The 19,220-nt window shown below is 34.5% G+C and overlaps 3 protein-coding genes across 6 annotated transcripts; all 3 read left to right on the top strand.

The window, feature by feature from the left end:
- The first annotated feature begins 3,208 nt into the window (after positions 1 to 3,208).
- On the top strand, positions 3,209 to 5,826 carry LOC108206074 (pentatricopeptide repeat-containing protein At5g50390, chloroplastic). The gene has a single exon (XM_017376255.2). The coding sequence runs from the start codon at positions 3,506 to 3,508 to the stop codon at positions 5,600 to 5,602; it is 2,097 nt and encodes a 698-aa protein (XP_017231744.1). The 5' UTR covers positions 3,209 to 3,505; the 3' UTR covers positions 5,603 to 5,826.
- A 1,950-nt stretch (positions 5,827 to 7,776) lies between these two features.
- LOC108205861 (uncharacterized) lies at positions 7,777 to 11,378 on the top strand. Of its 4 annotated transcripts, XR_010289119.1 has the most exons (7): positions 7,777 to 8,192; positions 8,524 to 8,694; positions 8,797 to 8,886; positions 9,045 to 9,164; positions 9,269 to 9,342; positions 11,035 to 11,087; positions 11,137 to 11,378. XR_010289119.1 is itself a non-coding variant. In XM_017375970.2 (6 exons), exons 1-5 carry the CDS (start codon positions 7,995 to 7,997, stop codon positions 9,314 to 9,316), a joined length of 627 nt encoding a protein of 208 aa, XP_017231459.1. In that variant the 5' UTR covers positions 7,777 to 7,994; the 3' UTR covers positions 9,317 to 9,342; positions 11,035 to 11,378. The 4 variants fall into 4 exon arrangements, 3 of the variants coding, with proteins under 3 accessions (XP_017231459.1, XP_017231458.1, XP_017231456.1); XM_017375970.2 differs by having other exon boundaries at positions 11,035 to 11,378; XM_017375969.2 differs by having other exon boundaries at positions 9,523 to 11,378.
- A 963-nt stretch (positions 11,379 to 12,341) lies between these two features.
- LOC108209639 (exocyst complex component EXO70A1) lies at positions 12,342 to 14,847 on the top strand. Its single transcript, XM_017380650.2, is given in 2 exon segments — positions 12,342 to 13,622; positions 13,624 to 14,847. Coding segments are annotated over 2 exon segments (1,992 nt in total). The 5' UTR covers positions 12,342 to 12,578; the 3' UTR covers positions 14,572 to 14,847.
- Positions 14,848 to 19,220: the final 4,373 nt, after the last annotated feature.

Below are 19,220 nucleotides of genomic sequence, written 5' to 3'. Positions count from 1 at the left end.
GTGGCCCTCCTGTCAAACACAATACTAATAAAAAAAAATTGTTTGAACCGCCCTCCCATCAAAGATAATATTAATCAATTATTATTATAATGATGATAAAATTAAATATAATAATATAGATAAAAATTAGTTTGAGCCGCTCTCTTGTCAAACACAGTAATAATAACAAAAAATTATAATATAGATAATAGTTTCACACTACTAATGAAAAATTATTATAATTATGATGAAGTTAAAGATTATATTTGGATGAAAATTATTTTAAGCCGTGGTCCCGTTTTAACAAAAAAAATCATATTATAACTTCGATAAAAAATTATTGGCCACTTTCCCGTCCAACATAATACTAATAGAAAATTTATTATTATTTAGATAAAAGTTAGTTTGGGCCGTCTCCCGTGCCCGTCAAACACAATACTAATTAAGAATCATTTACATTATCATAAAATCAATATATGATTCCTATTTTATATATCCTATTTTATTTTTTAATTATTTTCATTTTATGATTCCTATTTATTAGTTAAAAATTATTATTCTTTTTTGGCTCTAATTTTTTTGCTAATTGTTTTTTTAATGATTAATATCTTTACAATCTTTTATTTTCTATTCGAAATAAAAATTGTACGTATTACCTTACAAATCTTAAATATAAATTGTATTTTATCTATGATTGTTAGTTTAAATAAATATAATCCTATTTCTTTTAAGATTCATAAATAAGAAAAGAATTGTATTATCTTTAGAATCCAAAACGAAAAGAATTGTATTAACTTTTGGAATCGTTGAACTTGATTTTATAAATTATAATTATATTTTTTATCCGAAATTTAAGAAAATTATGAGAAAAGAATTTTATTATTTTTAGAATCCAATAAAAAAAAGAATTGTATTACCTTTAAGATCCTTGAACTTAATTTTTTGAATTATAATTTTATTTTTTATTCGAAATTCAAGAAAATTATAAGACTGAATCGAACTGTTATCGAGATTGATTGTAAGTTCATGCATACTATTTGAATGAGGCTGCGAAGATCTCAAAAATGTTTTCATGATTGAGATGTTATCTTCTTGATCATTATGGAACGACGTTAGTTTAGCGCTACAACTTTTGAAAATAAGAATTGTATTTTTTTAACCTGATTTTTATGTTATAATTTTATTTTCAATTTGAAATTTAATTAAGAAAATTATAAGACTGAATTCAATAATTCTAGACACGTCGAGTTAATACATTTTGTGATTCGAACATATCGTGTCATCTAATTTATTATTTGTGTCTACTATTTAAATTTTATGATTCGAACATATCGTGTTATCTAATTTATTATTTGTGTCTACTATTTAGACTTTTAAACACAGTTGTAATTACAGACCTAGTATTAGATTATTCTTCTATATATCTTATCGAAAATAAAATCAATATATATCTAGAATTGCTCGATTCAGTCTTCTGATTTTTCTTAAATTTTCGGATAGAAAATATATTTATAATTCAAAAAATCAGGTTCAAGAATTCTAAAAGTAATACAACTCTTTTCTTATTGAATTCTAAAGATGATACAATTCTTTTCTTATTTTGTATTTCGTATTGAATTCTAAAGATGATACAATTCTTTTCTTATTTAGTATTTCTTATTGAATTCTAAAGATATTACAATTCTTTTCTTATTTAGTAATTCTAAAAAGAATAGGATTATATTTTCTATCCGAAAATTTAAGAAAAATCAGAAGACTGAATTTAGCAATTATAGATGCGCCCGTATTCTCCTTTATATATTGATATATGGGTCCTGTTCCCTGACAACTGATTGTCAGGGAACAGTTACACAACAACCTGTTTCTAAGCCGTTGGATCGACGATCCAACGGCTGGGGTAAAAGATTCGGTTTTTAAGTGTCCGCGGTAAATAACCGCGGATACTCTGTCATTCCGCGTTTTGTTACGCGGACACATGGGGTATCCGCGGTTATTTACCGCGGACAATCCAGAATGAACCACGCAAACTTTAAACACACATTCACAAGCATAAAACCCTAATTTTCATGTTCTCCTCCCTCTCAAACAAATAAAAATCACTCAATACCTCTCCAGATTGACTAAAGCAGCTCCACAGATAATTCTCATCCATAAAATACTGCAGATCTCTGATCCACAGCGTCCGAATCTCATCCATAAAAATACTGCAGATCTGGGGAGAGAGACATACCCTTGGAGCAGGAGGAGGTGGCTGTTGTTGGGGAAATCTGTTCTGCTCAGACCCATTCCCCTTCAACTAACTGCCTTCAGTTCAACCCGATCCGACCCGAAATTGGTTGAGGTGGGAGAGATAAGTGAAACCGGAGAGATAAGTGAAACCGGAGAGATAAGTGAAACTGGTTTGGGTGGGTGGGTTGGAAAGCCTGCGTTAATTTGTGTCGCAATCGTAAAAATACTACGGTTTTTTTTGTGTCCGCGGAAAAAAAGCGCGGATACCCCATGTGTCCGCGTAACAAAACACGGAAAGACAGTGTGTCCGCGGTTATTTACCGCGGACACTTAAAAATCCTATCTTTTGTCTCAGCCGTTGGATCATCGATCCAACGGCTTAGAAACAGCTTGTTGTGTAACTGTTCCCTGACAATCAGTTGTCAGGGAACAGGACCCTTGATATATTGATTGATTGACCGAATACAAGATGAGATTGTTCCGGATACCAAAGCGAAAAATGGAAGTATAGAAGCCCAGCTAGCACAAGGCCTTCTTACTCTTAGAGGTCCAATCTAACAGATTCATTGGAAATCTGTAAAAAGGCCGTAAACATTTCTCCAACATCATTTTGGCAGCTGTGGGCTTCTCCAAAATATCTTTTAGGGAATAATATATATTTAATTTCTGTCGAATCTATTATTAATAAAATATGTAAATTTATTAAATTTCTTATTTTATCAGTTATTATTTGTCCATTCAATCACTATAACTGCACTAATATTAATAACAACATAAAAATAAATGGAATTTTTCCGGGCAACCTTATATCACAATAGTTATCACGCTGTTTACATAAATAAAAATCACAAATTACTCACTATTTTATCTATACTTTTGATGCAAATCCTTTATTTTTAGTCTTCATTCTGTACAATTTTTTTTATGTGTGATATATTAATGACTTGACACTTCTGTAATCATGTATTAATATTTTGATAAAATAATTGGAAAAATCAAAGCCACACGGAAGGTTGTTAAACGAACTCACAAAAAAGTGTAGATACATTGGCGGAACTTCCTATGCATCTCAAACCTCGTAATAAACTCCGAGTTCTTAAACTAACGAGACTTGAGTTGAAGCCCCAGTTCTGAAGGAGCTTGTACTAAATAATTTCACAATTCTCCTATATTTCCAAATTTGCAGCCACAATACAATTGAAAAATCACAGCTTATTAAGGTAATCTTCACTTTACTCTACAGTCTACGCCATTGCTTTACATACATATATATGTTGTTTGGCGCATGTAAATAAACATGGATATCCCATTGTCAAGATTTCAATGTTTATCATTTGAACAGATTAAAAATAGTTGCAAGTTCCCATTTTTGCACTCGAATTTTAGAAGATTACATGAAATTTCTTTAATTTCAAGAAAATCAAAGATCCCACTTTTTCAGATTAGTTGTTCTTATGTCGAACAAGGTTTGAAACCTAGGCCTGTGCCAAAGCCATCAAGAATTGAAGTTGATGAGGAGAAAGTAAATGTAGATAAACCTCGGATTGGTGGTAATAGTTCTGGTCTTGCTGGTCAGATAGAGAAGCTAGTTGTTTATAAGAGGTATAAGGAGGCTCTTGAATTGTTTGAGATTTTGGAAATTGAGGGTGATCATGATTTAGGTAGTAGTACTTATGATGCATTGGTGGATGCTTGTATTTCGTTGAGATCGATTAGAGGGGTGAAGAGGGTGTTTAGTTTTATGATCAATAGTGGGTTTGAGCCAGATCAGTATTTGAGGAATCGGATGTTGTTGATGCATGTGAAGTGTAAGATGATGATTGATGCGCGATATTTGTTTGATGAAATGCCGGAGAGGAATTTGGTTTCTTGGAATACGATCATTGGGGGGCTTGTGGATTCGGGAGACTACATTGAGGCGTTTCGGTTGTTCTTAACAGCGTGGGAGGAATATTCGGATCTTGGTGTTGGGTGTCGTAGTTTTGCAACAATGATTCGAGCAGCAGCTGGTTTGGAGCGTATTTCCCCGGGAAGACAATTGCATTCAATTACCGTGAAAATGGGGATAGCTGGAGATGTTTTCCTATCTTCTGCATTAATCGACATGTATAGCAAGTGTGGCAACATAGATGATGCTCAGTGTGTATTTGATTTGATGCCCACGAAAACCACTGTAGGATGGAACTCTATCATAGCAGGTTATGCTCTGCATGGTTATAGTGAAGAAGCTTTGGCTATATACTATGAAATGCTAGATTCTGGTGTGAAAATGGACCACTTCACATTCTCGATAATTATTAGAGTCTGTACGAGGTTAGGATCTCTAGAACATGCCAAACAAGCTCATGCAGGATTGGTTCGCAATGGTTTTGGGTTGGATATGGTAGCTAATACAGCGCTTGTGGACTTCTACAGCAAATGGGGAAGAATAGAAGATGCTCGAAATGTTTTTGAGAAGATGCCTCACAAGAATGTCATATCTTGGAATGCCTTGATTGCTGGATATGGAAGCCATGGCTTAGGAATTGAGGCAGTCAGGTTGTTTCATAGGATGACTTATGAAGGAGTGATGCCTAATCATGTGACTTTTCTTGCTGTTTTATCTGCTTGTAGCTATTCAAACTTACAAGACTATGGATGGGAAATATTTGAATCTATGAGTAGGGATCACAAAGTGAAGCCCCGTGCAATGCACTATGCATGTATGATTGAATTATTGGGTAGAGAAGGGCATCTGGATGAAGCATTTGCCTTAATAAGTGATTGTCCTTTTAAGCCAACTGTGAACATGTGGGCTGCCTTGCTGACAGCTTGTAGATTCAACAAGAATTTGGTTCTTGGGAAATTAGCAGCTGAGAGAATTTATGGTATGGAACCAGAGAAGCTTAGTAACTATATTGTGCTTTTAAATGTATATAACAGTTTAGGGAAGTCAGAGGAAGCTGCTTCCATCTTCAACACCTTAAGAAAAAAGGGTTTGAGAATGTTGCCAGCATGCACTTGGATCGAGATCAAGAAACAATCTTACGTTTTTCATTCTGGAGATAAGTCGTATGCCCAAACAAAAGAGATATACGAGAATCTAGACAAACTGATGCTTGAGATCACAAAACATGGCTATGCCCTTGAGAACAACACCTTGCTTCCTGATGTGGATAAACAAGAAGGGCGGTTGCAACTGTATCACAGTGAAAAGCTGGCGATTTCTTTTGGACTGTTAAACACTCAGGACTCAACACCATTGCATCTTGTGCAGAGTCACAGAATTTGCAACGATTGTCACAATGCAGTAAAATTAATAGCAATGGTAACTAATTGTGAAATTGTATTGAGGGACGCCAGTAGATTCCATCGTTTTCAGGATGGGAAGTGTTCCTGTGGTGATTATTGGTGAAGAATATGCTTTTAATCCCTTAAAATTGTGCTCTTCCGCGCCTAATTAGAACCATAGACTTTTGCATACATATTCACATTACTTCTTACATAATTATGTAAAGAATCCAAGATTGCTATATAAAGTATTTGTTACAAGTTTGTTGGTTTGATTCTTCAAATTATGTACAGAGAATTTAGTCCGAAATTGTGTTTTCCCTGTTGGCAAGTTAATTCTTTCTGCTCTCCCGAGAGTCATTACTGGTGCGGTGGTGCCTGTGGTCTGTTTTACTTGTTCAAACTTTAAAGCACATAGTGTCTTTTTATTATGCAGCACTGAGGAAACCTACCTCATGGTTCCTGGCTAATTGCAGATAGATTTTTGCATGAAGCCAGATTTAAGCTTTACTGGAAGGACCTGATTGGGATATTTTCGCAAGACCTTGTCTCCACAACATAATCAGGAATGAAGTAAGCAATCTGTGATTGACTTTCAGACTTTAATTATGATTCTGTGTTACAATTACATTTGTAGTGGAGCACTTCAACAAGGATGCTTTGCATCTTTTCTTGAAGATGAGATATATGGAATTATTTTGCAGTCTGGTGCTGACCCCCTCCACGGGGTTAAAGTTCTTCTCTTTGTAATTCTTATTTAGCCTTTGTGCATTTGTATACTGAGTACCCTGATTTCTCAATGTTCGCTTGTTTGAAGCTGAAAATCTTACAGGAAGTAATATGATGGAACCGGGACTGTAGGAATTTTGTATTTTAATCCATATAAAACAAATTATTCAAAAGATACTTAAATTTGAGAGTGGACTTGAATGAAGTTTTATACTATTTAACTATTTATCACCAGAGAGGACTCTTTCTAGAATCTTTAAGTTTGTGTTTGCGTTCTCTCTCAACGTGGTTCCCTGTTTTGGTTAATTGAACCTGTGTGTTAACTTGCCCATGCGTTTGCTATTGTTGCCTTTCCTTCACGTTCAAATGCTTCTAGTCTAGAATTGCTTTCTAAAATTTTCTAGCCAGAGTTTCATTCTCATCCCCGGCGGAGTTGACTCGATCAGCATTTTGTGTTGACTTGAGATGGTTTTATTTAGAGAATTATTTTTAATTTTTGTTTAACAGTTTGTAATTTTGTATATTTGAAACCCGGTTCCATAAAATTACTAGTATCTTAATGAATCAGTCATCTATTTTATTCAGATTATCCATAAGATTTATTCATAAAAATAATTAAAAATTATATCTAAATTGAAACTGCTTAAGTTAGATTACACTAGTAAGAGCATCTCCAACGGTGTTGGCTATAATCGTTGGCTAAATTGGATCTGTAAGACATTATGTAAAATTTGCTGAACCTGTAAGACATTTTGCTTCAATGGTACTGGCTATATTGGTTGGCTATAATTTAAAAATAGTATGTTATTAATATTTTAAATTGTTAAAATAGAATATATCAGTTCAATATGGTAATAAATGATGTACAATCTTCCTACAGATTTTTCTTACAGACCTGTAGAGGTTCGACAAATTTAGCCATCCATAGGAGGTTGGCTAAATTTATAGACAACAGGTGAGCATGGTTGGAGTTGAGTTTTTGGAGCTGTTAGCTAAATTTTTTTATTTTAGGTATGCCAACTCACATTTTAGCCAAGAGCTTTAGAGCATCTCCAACGGCGTTGGCTATAATCGTTGGCTAAATTGGACCTGTAAGATTTTATGTAAAATTTGCTGAACCTGTAACACATTTTGCTTCAATGGTATTGGCTATCTTGGTTGGCTATAATTTAAAAATAGTATGTTATTAATATTTCAAATTGTTAAAATAGAATATATCAGTTCAATATGGTAATAAATGATGTGCAATCTTCCTACAGATTTTCTTACAGACCTGTAGAGGTTCGACAAATTTAGCCATCCATAGGAGGTTGGCTAAAATTATAGACAACAGGTGGGCGTGGTTGGAGTGTACTTTTTTGACGATGTTGGCTATAATTTTTAATTATGGTATGTCAATTCACATTTTAGCTAAGGGTACTCTACGGTTGGAGATGCTCTTAGATGGTTGGAGATGCTCTAACAACGTCAAGTCGTCAACACACAAACATTCGGACAAAAAAATGAATTTATATGTCAAGAAAGTTTGATTAAATTAAATAATTAAGTTATCTGTCAAAATAATTTTGTTTCCACAAATATTTTCATCCTAAACCCAAAAAAAGAATTCTTGTTTATCATTTTCCAAGTGAATCTATGTTAACCAAGAACTTTAAACAAAACTAGATGTTTAATTATTTACCAAAAAAAATTGTTTCCATATATAATTGTTCTTCGCGAGTATATGCGATGATGTTAAACCCCAAACCCTAATTGTGAAACAAAAAGAGAAAAAACAGTGATTGAGAATGGAGATGGAGAAGAATAGCAGCAGCAACACGAACATATGGAGTCATTTAGATTTGCTGATGCGTGCGAAATCAAAAGAATCACTAGAATACATTCTTCAAGCCCTCTGGAGAACTCGCAACACCGGCCTCGACGCCACTGATCGTCGCCTCTTTTGCGAAATTCTCGATTCGCTCCCCGATTCTCAGCTCGATCCTGTATGTATTTCTATACACACCTCCCGTACTTTATAATTACTCAGTTCATTTTATCATACATATGGTGTTCATACTGTCATATATCTTGTCATCTTTGTAACTTGCTTAATTTGATCAGAATGAGTGTATATGTCAGAGGAATAAACGAGTCTTTAAGTTCTAATTTGACTTAATTGGGGGGTGTCATGTTATTTTCGTGTTTATCCTGAAAAAACGAGTCGAGTTCGATTTACCCCTAAATATGTATGTCGCCCCTCCTTGAACATAATAATAATTAGGATATCTGCAGCTCCACTTGACTGATGTGAGTTTCAACTCTCTATGATTCCAGCTTTTAGTTTGCCTGCGAATGTTGATTAGGCAATGTGTTCAAGAGAATGTTAGTAAGGATGAGATTCACAAATTGTTTCCAGCTGAAGTCTCGATTGAAATGCAGAGGCTTTTGACACTTCTTCTGCAGAAGTTCCACAGTGAGTGGCGGGAAGATATTCAAAAAGATCGGGTAAGTTTTTATTTATGTTATGGCAATGGCGGTTCTGAATCTTAGTATACATTGGTGATTGGACTGAGTATTGAATGTTTTGTTGTCCTGACTTTTTCCCAGAGTACTTTGCCCAGATATAAAAACATGTCATGGAAAATGGAGAATCAGGGTGACGAACTGATGGAGCCTCGTGCAGTTATTAATTTGAAGGTTTGCAGAGAAAACTTGTATTTACTACTATTACATTGTCTTCCCTTGTTTTATGATTAATATGGTTTAAAGCATATGTAAGATCATATTATTTGGAGTGATAGTGAACCAGCTAATTGATTATTTATCTTTTGGTTACTTATTCCTTGGCCTCGCAGCTTCAAAGTAATGTGCTTACACAAACAAAGGAAACAAATGTGGCGTTCCAGCTAGCTAAAGACAATTTAAACACGATGATGCAGTCAATGTACTCCATAAGAGACCAGTTGTCTGACGCTGTTAGTGTTACACTGCATTATTACTTCTGATTCTAATTGTTAAATATGTTAGTCAGTTTTCTTCATTATGTAATTTCCTGTTGCCCGAACCATAACATTTTCAGGGAGGAATGCCACATGAACCTCTACAGCAGCCAACAGATATGGTTTAGTAGTTATACATACCTCTACCACAATGGTACGTCACGTTCATGTCTTAATCTCCGGGATTTCTTGTAAACATGCATGATTGCTTAAATTTTATGTACATGATTAGTTTAGCATGGTTCATTTATAGGCTGACTATACTACAAAATTCCTCTTACTATCAGATCATTATATCTTCCGAGCTTGACCCATTTTTTTTGTCAGTGACCAGTGTCCTCAAATGCTTTCTGCCTTGTAGCACTGCTCTATGAACTGGGAAATTGGAGGAGAATGAAACTGTAGCTCTGATTTGCAGAATCGCATCACAGGAAAATGTCATGCATATGTTTATCATAACTACACCCTTAGTTGTGAAAGCCTTTTAAATCCCCCATTTCACTTTTTACAGCATTAGGATTATTTCTTTACCTTCTTTTTCATGAAGCACTATGTAGATTCCAGTCAATTCTGATTTACTGTGTGGCCCATATTTAAGATGCTGGTAACTGAAAATTTGCAAGGTAACAGAGCAATGGGAGAGAGCCATTAAATTGTACCTGATTTAGTTGTCATTTCTAATACCTAGCATCACCAATCAGAGTAATGCAGTACAAAAATGTGACAGTGTCCCCAATTTATAGAATTTTCGAGTCCGACACTCGGGCACTTTGATATATGTCACGTCCCACACTCGTACCCGAGTCGGAGTAAAATAGGTTTTTTGCAATAAATGATGTTTATCTATTTGATCAAGGTTAATGATACTTGATCAAGGTTCGTTAATCAATTTGTCCAATGTTGATGATACTCTATCAAAGTTTTCCTAGAAGAGGTACTTCTGAACAAACATCAAGGTGATTGAATGATGAAGCCAGTAGTCCACGGTTCGGGTTATTTATGATTCTAAAAGTCATAGATGGCACAAGAGTGTAATGGTTTTTCAGTTTATGAAAATATGTTGAAGCCGTTTAGCTGAAAGGCGCATAGGGACATCTCATCACATATGTACAATACTATGTACACGTCGATTGTGAAAAGGATAGTAACTGTAGATTCTTGTAGGTATGGTTTTATTTACTTTATGTATTGGACATGTTCTTCTACAAAAGTTGCTTGTGCCTTATAAAATCTGTAGAAGATTATCTCAATATATCAGGCTTGACATGGCAGATAGTAGCCAGCAACTAAAGAACGTGTGAGACTCATAATTTGAGATATCTTTTGATAAGGCATGTTTGCTTAAACTTGTTTTAGATATCTTTTGATAAGACATGTTTGAGTAGCAAGTTGTGTCGAGATACCTTTTGATAAGGCATGTTTGAGTAGCAAGTTGTTTGAGAGATTTTTTTTGAAAAGGCATTAATTTTTCTTGCTTGTAAGTAGAGATTAAGATCATAAGATGTTATATGTTCTCATATCGGTTAGTGAATACGTATGTTGCTGTAACTGTTTATTTAGGTAGCACAACTGCGCTTAATCCTGTTGCACAGGCATCTTCGTTTCTTCTCTACAAAAGAAATGGACGTTTTTGAGGATAAAAGAATATGAACTTGCTTGCAGTGCAGTTTCCGGTCTTACTTTCTGTAATTGTAGTGTTAGCCTGTTAGGGCAGAAATTACTATTGTTTCTGTTTTGTTATTCATCTCCAGTTGCTTCATGTTAAGACATGGAGTGCCCTCATATGAGGTATCAGTGATCATATTATTCCATAACTAAAATTTTACTGTGAAAAATCTTCAAACAGGTTGCCGTAAAACCATCTACATCCGAGGTTCGGTTTCCTGATGGAAGATTGCTGTGGCCTAAATATTACTTTGGTTTCTTATGAATGTGAAGATATCCTGCTCTGGAAAAGTCGTTGTCTCTTTTTACATGGTTGAATTTCTCAGACTCCTGAAATTGTCTTCGAAGCTCTGTAATAAATAGTTAGAGGGTAAATTAAAAAAATAGTTTTAAAGCAAAAAATATACCTCAAAAATGTCCATTTCTTTAGAAAAAAAAGAAATGTACATTGGTAACTGTAAATAAATAGTTAGAGGGTAAATAAAAAGTTTATTTTTGCTTTAGACAATGAAGAACATTCATTCACGTTGTTCGCGTGTGCTCAATCCTATTGCATTTATTTAAATAGAACGGGATTTGCTTTGTGTAAAATATACCATTACTCTTGTAAGAATACGTTAATATACGATGTTAACAAGTCACCTATTCAGCAGCAGTCGACTCAAATCGAAGAGAATCTATCTGTTGATTTAGCAGTCCCTCCTAACAAACACAACTGCACAAGTGGTATTTGTATATAGAAATGTAATCAAAACCATGTGCTATGCAACTACTGCTATTACTACTTTGTTTACAAGACGTGGATGGAAGTATGAACACACACCCTTTTGAACGTTGAGAACGATGACATTGTGAGTACATTAGTCTAACCACCTTGAACAAAGTTGAGGAGTTGACCAATTACCTAACGCTTCTGCCAAACGATTGAGCAGAGGTCAAAGTCAAACTGCTCCGCTTTTGTTCATACTTCACAGTTACCGATGTTTCTCCTGTTATCAAACATAGCTAATTCAAGATTTGATCTAGCTTTACTTAATTTAACAGATGTTTATCGACAAATCTATTTTACAGCAAAATTACTACTGTGCAAACTTTCAGGTGCACTAGTATAAAGTAAATTTCAGGTCCATGGTCTTCTTCGTTCCGCCGGTATTTAGTTTTTTTTTTAAGTTAAGACCAAAATTAAGTTTCGTTTTTGGATTTTGTTTTCCTGTAATTTTTATACAGACTTTCACCGGAGAAAAATTATAAAATCCACCCCCAAATATAAAACATACTATAATTCTAGTAATTAATAAATTAATTTTTAGTAATCTTAATCAGGTTGATCAATTTTTCTCATTTTTCCACCATCGTTATAACGAAAAGCTAATATTAGTTTCATAAATAAGTTGTCTCCACCCATTATACATCTTGGAATATGAATCAGGATAGAAATTGATTTTTTCCGATAATTTTAATTAATTAAATAAATTTTAAAGTCCTTGAAGACAAAACAAAGATTGGGGGACTTTTCAAGTACTAGTGTAATAATCAGGCAAACAAAGAGCCGGCCAAACAGTTCTCTAACATCATCCCTCATTTCGCTCATTACAGAACACAACTTGGTGGAATCAACTGCTCACCAAAAGGTACTAAACCCTAATTCAACTCTACATATTCCTTGTTTTAATTTTCAGTTGGTCTTTACATATACATACACATATACATACAAACTGTTTGATTATGGCGGCGACGACGGTGGAAGGAGAGGACAGAGTGTTGGCGGCGGCTCAGCAAATCGTCAAGAGTCTCAACACATCGAAAGCGTCGACTGATGATATGTTGTTGATCTTTTCGAGTTTCGATAATCGGTTGTCGAATATTACTAGTTTGATTTCTGATCCGAGGGGTAGTAATTCGAGAGTGGATGATCGGTTTGAGGAGGCGGAGAAGGTGATTCTGAGGTGGGATTCGGGTGGGGAGAGGAAAGGGGACGGTGATCAGAACCGGTGGGAGGATAATTTGACTGAGTACTTCGATGCCGTGGATGAGGTTATTCAGTTGACTGAGGAGTTGGCGATTGGGGAGAATGGGAATGATAGTGAGATTGCGGATCGTGCTGAGAGTGCGCTGCAATTGGCTATGTCCAAATTGGAGGATGAGTTGAGGCATATTTTGATTCAGAATACGGTCACTCCTGATTCCGAGAAGCTTCATGGTTCGATACGTAGGGGTTCAATGTCGTTGTCGTCGATGTCGTTTGCGGATGGTGGTGGTGTTGGTGGTGGTGGTGGGGATGCGGATGGGGAGAGTGTGGGGTTTGGGAGTTTTGGGGAGGAGGATAGGGGGAGTGAGTATGGGCATGAGAGGGGGGCAAGTTTGGGAGATTTGAGTTTTGATGTGATTGAGCCGGAGTGTGTGGAGTTGTTGAAGGAGATTGCGGATAGGATGATTAGGTCGGGGTATGAGAAGGAGTGTTGTCAGGTTTATAGTAGTGTGAGGCGGGATGTCTTGGATGAGTATATGTCGGTTTTAGGTGTTGAGAGGTTGAGCATTGAGGAAGTTCAGAGGATTGATTGGAATTCGTTGGATGAGAAGATGAAAAAGTGGGTTCAGGCTATAAAGATTATGACTAGGGTGCTTTTGGCTGGTGAGAAAAGGCTTTGCGATGAGGTTTTTAGTGAGTCTGAACTTATTAGAGAGGTTTGTTTTATTGAGACGGCTAAAGGGTGTGTGATGCAGCTTTTGAATTTTGGTGAGGCTGTTGTGATTGCGAGAAGGACGTCGGGAGAAGTTGTTTCGTATACTTGATATGTATGATGCGCTGGCTGAAGTGGCGCCGGAGTTGGAAGTGTTGTTTGGTGATGAATCCGGAGAATTGGTTTGTATGGAGGTGAAGGGAGTATTGACTGGACTAGGGGAGGCTGCAATTGGGACATTTGCGGAATTTGAAAATGCTGTTAAGGGGGAGACCTCTAAGAAACCAATACAAGGTGGAGAGATTCATCCTATGTGCCGGTATGTGATGAATTATGTGAAACTACTTGTCGATTACAGTGATTCGCTGAATGGGATTCTAGAGAACTTTGAGGGAGAATCAGGTCATTCAAATAGTGATGATGGCAATTCAGAAAGCATGACCCCAATAGCACAGCGTTTGCTATCCTTGCTCACCACCCTTGAGTCGAATCTGGAGGAAAAATCGAAGCTGTATGAAGATAATGCAATGCAGTACATATTTCTAATGAATAATATCCTATATATAGTGCAAAAAGTAAAGGATTCGGAAATTAGAACTATTTTAGGAGATCAGTGGGTTCGAAAAAGACGTGGCCAAATTCGGCAGTACGCCACTAGCTATCTGAGAGCTGCATGGAGCAAGGTTTTGTCTTGTCTGAAAGATGAAGGAATTGGTAATAGTGCAAGTAATGCCTCCAAGATGGCACTTAAGGAAAGGTTTAAAAATTTTAATGCATGCTTTGAAGATATCTATAGGATTCAAACAGCGTGGAAAGTGCCTGATGCTCAACTTCGTGAGGAGCTTCGAATATCAATATCAGAAAAAGTTCTTCCAGCATACCGCTCATTTATGGGGAGGTTTGGAAGTCAACTTGAGAGCGGCAGGCATGCTGGAAAATATATAAAGTACAATCCAGAGGATTTAGAGAATTACTTGTTGGATCTATTTGAAGGTACACCTGCCATCCTGAATCACATGAGAAGAAAAGGCACATAGGCCAAGATCCTGTAGGATTTTATCCTGCTCTGGTAAAGAACCACATAGAAATACTTACTGCGGTATTCCAGCTTGGTGCTTTGCTTCTTATCTTGTTGGTTTAATTTTATCACAGTTTTTTTCCTTGTGAAAAGTAGTCATAACATTATCTGTTTACTATATTAGTATTGTACATGCATTATAAAACTTATGTGAGAAAACTCATTATGGTTCTTACGCTTATATCATATGATTTGCATTAGTAAAGAAGGCCTTGTGAGCATGATGCTTTATGTCGATGCTTGTGTTTTTAATTGTTGGATCGAATCTTATAATGTCAAGCACCTAAGTCTTCTTTTTAGTACTTACTGTAGAAGTATATTTTTGCTCAATGTTGTATTCGGTAGTTGTATTACTCTAGTGTACTTTAGTAGATAGTAGTATAAAATATAAATTGTTTGTTTAAAGAAACCTAAAGCATTTGCAATATCTGCCACATCTCTTCCTTCTGTAGGGAATTATCTGTTAATCTATCCCTGCCTCCTACAAGAAAGCCTTATACTTAAATTAATTGCGACTAGGTGTTGATCTTGTATTGAGAAAATTTTCAGGCATTTTTGCTTTGAATTCTTGTGTGTGTATGTCGGGAACTGGCTGGACGTCACATTTGCCCTGGATCAGTTGAGTCAGTCAGATACTCTAGCTGATTGAGATCTAAGTGATCAAGCTTTCCATACCTATTAGTCGCGAATAAGGGTGAGTAAAAACTGGTTGCACAGTACAGTTGAGTAATGTTATTGAAAACCGTAATTTATGTTATAGTTTTTTTAAAAGAGAAAAATGATAACTGAAATTTTGTTTATTAAAAAAATTGTTCAAATGAAGAAAATTTGAATTTTTTGTAATATGTATATATCACATTTTATGTCATTTGTACATTCAAGACATCAGTCCATTGCCTGTCGTAAGCTGGTCCTTCTCTTTAAGTCGAACGACATTCAAGACTGTGAGAGTCATCAGTCCATTTTTAATCATATGCTGTCCTTCACTGCAAGTCGAACCCTAGATCTAAGTATCAAACTCTACAAGTCGCTGATCAGATGCTCCCATCTCACTCTCAGAAGTCAGATGCTCAATCTTTCATCTATTGATCGATTGATGTCTTATACTCTTATCCTTTGCTTTGCTATTTAATTTATTTCCTATAGTGCCTGAAGTTAACTTCTGTTTGATTTTGTGGCTTTCATTACTGATGTTGGGGTTTGGATGCTTTTAAGTATACAAGTGTGTCTTGAAAGTATAATAGACAGCAAATAGGTGGAGTATGATCTTATTAAAATTGTGGTATTGTTCTGCTGTAAAGTTGTATAAGCCTAAATATGTCGATAGGGGTATTACTTATGGAACTATTTTCCAACCAAAGGAATCTGTTCAAAGTGAAATCAGAACTTACAGGATGTGATAAATTCTAATTTAAATGTAAACTGTACCGAGTTATCTGATTTTTTTCATTTTGGTTTATACTAGTGTTGATATGCCTCACTTCAGTTCTCTTTTCTTTTTCTAATATCACTTTTTTTTTTGTTTTAAAAGTGAACCCCTCTGAATGTTCACCCATTGGCTGAAGGAAAGTCTTATCTTATATCCGCACCTAGCCGGTGCAAATAAGTTTTGCTGTTTGCACCTGTTCTGCAGATAGAATTTCCCTTTCTATGTTACTCTCCTTCTGTGAGTAGGTGTGTAGGGTTTGTGGAAGATTTGATGAAATTCTAGGTTTCAGCGGTCTGATGTCCAATTAGACTGCGAAGCCTTTGGATTAGTATGTGATTGATACGAGGCAATTTCTGCGGCTGAACTAGCTCCCGTATATGTGTGTGTTTGCTTCTGTTGCTCTGTCATGTAATGCAAAAAAATGTTGGCAGACTCGACTTTGTTCCATTCCCCTGTATGTATGAATGTGTTGGTATAAACATTGTTGCATGTAATATGAAAATCAAGCATATCATATTAAAAATTGGCAATGAATTATCAAGAAAACAACCTGCACTTACATTAATTGATGCGAGCAATAATGACATTAAATTTCCCTAAACTAATTGTGTTTAAGATTATTTTTAGTCTTTACATTGAAAATATATATTCACACTAATGAATACATCCCCGATAAAATATAAGTTGATTTTAGAGCTATTTCAAATAATGTTGACTAAAAATAATTTGCTAAATTGGATATGTAAGATATTATTATGTAAAATTTGTCGAATATACACTTTGCTATGATGAGAGTAGCATTATTAATTTGGTTTTAATTTAAAAGATGATATATTATTATTTCACATTATTATAAACTGAATATATTATTATAATTATTATGATATAATAATAAATGGGATGGAATCTTGATACGGGTCTATAGAGGTTGGTCCTGTATGTTGACTAAATTATAGATAAAGTTTTGTATCATCGGAGGGTTTTCTAAGATCGGGTTAAATTCCGAACTCTGATACGAAAATAAGTCGAAATAAACTGGCTCAACTACAACAACTTGAGTAATCCACGAGCCCACCACAGGCCTCAAAAGATCATATGATTTGTTGATGCACTTGGTAGTAGTATTTATACTTATAAACTGAACTAAAGTCTCCACACTCCTCGACGTGGGACTGGGGTGTTACAATATCGTATCTATAGACTCACCTCTTATATCTTGTCTATAGTTTCACAGTAAATTCTTCAGATACTTGGATATTATATTTATTTATTTATTTGTCAGGAGGATATTATATTTATTCATTGACTATAAAAAAAAAATCACCGTCAAATCCACATTTTGAAAATGAAGTAATATTATCTACAGCTGAACGTGAAGCATCTTTATCTATATACTTCATCATATGACGTTCTTTATCTGCTTAATTAATATATCTATAGATTGTATTTACATATTCTTTAATATTAACAAAAATAATACCACTATATATTTTTATATTCAATTATCTAGAAGTTTGAATGTTGTACAACAATAGTCAATTCTAGATACTTGGATACTATATTTCATCTTGGATACTATATCTTATTCATTGACTATTAAAAGAATTCACCATCATATCCATATTTTGAAAATCAACTAGAGTTAAGTTCTGTGGAGTACAAAAAAAATTGGAGTATTGGAGTACAGAGTTTGATAAAATGTAATCTAGTCATCTAAATTTCAATTTTTTTTGTCCAATAATATTTGTAAATATTTGACAACCTGCACATTATGTTCTGCAACATAAACATCGTGATCAAATGGTAGAATAATTACTTTTATAAATCATAGGACTCTATGTTCTGCAATATAACTCATAAGCAGAACAATAATCTTAATACTTGTTGAAGTTGAAAGATATTAATGATTAATTGACAATTACGTGCAAGACAACTTATAAATGATAGATTATATCAAAATTTGGATAATCAAAGATATTATATAGGATCAAACTAAAAAATTTTGATTTGTACTCCAATACTCCAATGTTTTTATGTACTCCATAGAACTTAACTCAATGAACTAATATTATCTACAACTGAACGTGAAACATCTTTCTCCGTATATTCATCATATGACGTTTTTTTATCTACTTTATTTATACTTCTATAGATTTTATTTGCATATTCTTTAATATCAACAAAAATTATACTATCGTGTATTTTTATATTCAATTATCTATAGTTTGGAAGTTTTGGATGTTATACAACAATAGTCAATTCTAGAGATGAGGCTGATCATGAACATATTTTTGAAGTCGGTCCTAGAGATAAGTCTAACTATAATGATATCTCTTGAAATATAAATACATATATAATTTATTGCAGCAATCTATAAACAAGATATTGTTTTTAGTTGACACGAAGCTTATCTTTATGTATCACAGTAGCTATAAATAGGTGATAAAACTTATAAGAAATTCATTCATAAACATTTGAAAATGGCACAACCCAACCAAAAGAAATCTTCTTCCGCGGATGAATACGAGCCTTATACTGAAGATGGTTGGTCCTTTAAAGATGTCAAAAAATTCGAAACCATCTTGAATGAGTTTGATACCCCTCCACCTCCAGCATTCTTCGAACAAATTGCTCGTGAGATGCCTTGGAAGACCTTGGAAGCCATAAAACTTCATTATCAGCTTTTGTTAAAGGATATGGAGAAAATAAAAAATGGGGAATTTGAAATGATATCCGACAATTCTGAAGATTCTGATGAGTAATCGGTTGATGCTAATGAAATGGGTCTTAGTGACAAAAATGTAATGCAAGCATGTCATGCTCCTTTTCTGAATAAAATAAATTTTCGCTTTAAGTTTCCTTATTTTACCAATAATGTTTATTTCAATGCATGTATGTTTTATTCAAGTTTCAACATTCAATAAAATCTACTATACGTTGTTAATTTCACATTTTAATGTTTAGTTCTTTCTCGTGATTTTCATGATCATTTATAATACATATATGATATTGGTGATTATGTATGTACATGATAATGTATTCAGTGAAAAATTATAAATATATTATATGTACTAGCTTATAATCAGTGCTATGCTCGGGTGTTTTATAAGATTTGTAATTTTATCGTCTATATATTAAATTTAATTAAAATACAAACCGATCATACTCAACGGATTCTT

The sequence above is a fragment of the Daucus carota genome, chromosome 2, assembly GCF_001625215.2.
Source record: "Daucus carota subsp. sativus chromosome 2, DH1 v3.0, whole genome shotgun sequence".
NCBI lineage: Eukaryota > Viridiplantae > Streptophyta > Magnoliopsida > Apiales > Apiaceae > Daucus > Daucus carota.
Note: the sequence above shows the minus strand (reverse complement) of the source record. Positions and strands in the feature narration are given on the sequence as shown.

Excerpts from the sequence above, each read along its gene's own strand:
- LOC108205861 (XM_017375970.2), top strand. The coding sequence starts at position 7,995 with ATGGAGATGGAGAAGAATAGCAGCAGCAACACGAACATATGGAGTCAT. Across the intron at positions 8,193-8,523 it reads CCGATTCTCAGCTCGATCCT|CTTTTAGTTTGCCTGCGAAT; the intron begins GTATGTATTTCT and ends CTATGATTCCAG. Across the intron at positions 9,165-9,268 it reads GAGACCAGTTGTCTGACGCT|GGAGGAATGCCACATGAACC; the intron begins GTTAGTGTTACA and ends TAACATTTTCAG.
- LOC108206074 (XM_017376255.2), top strand. The coding sequence starts at position 3,506 with ATGGATATCCCATTGTCAAGATTTCAATGTTTATCATTTGAACAGATT.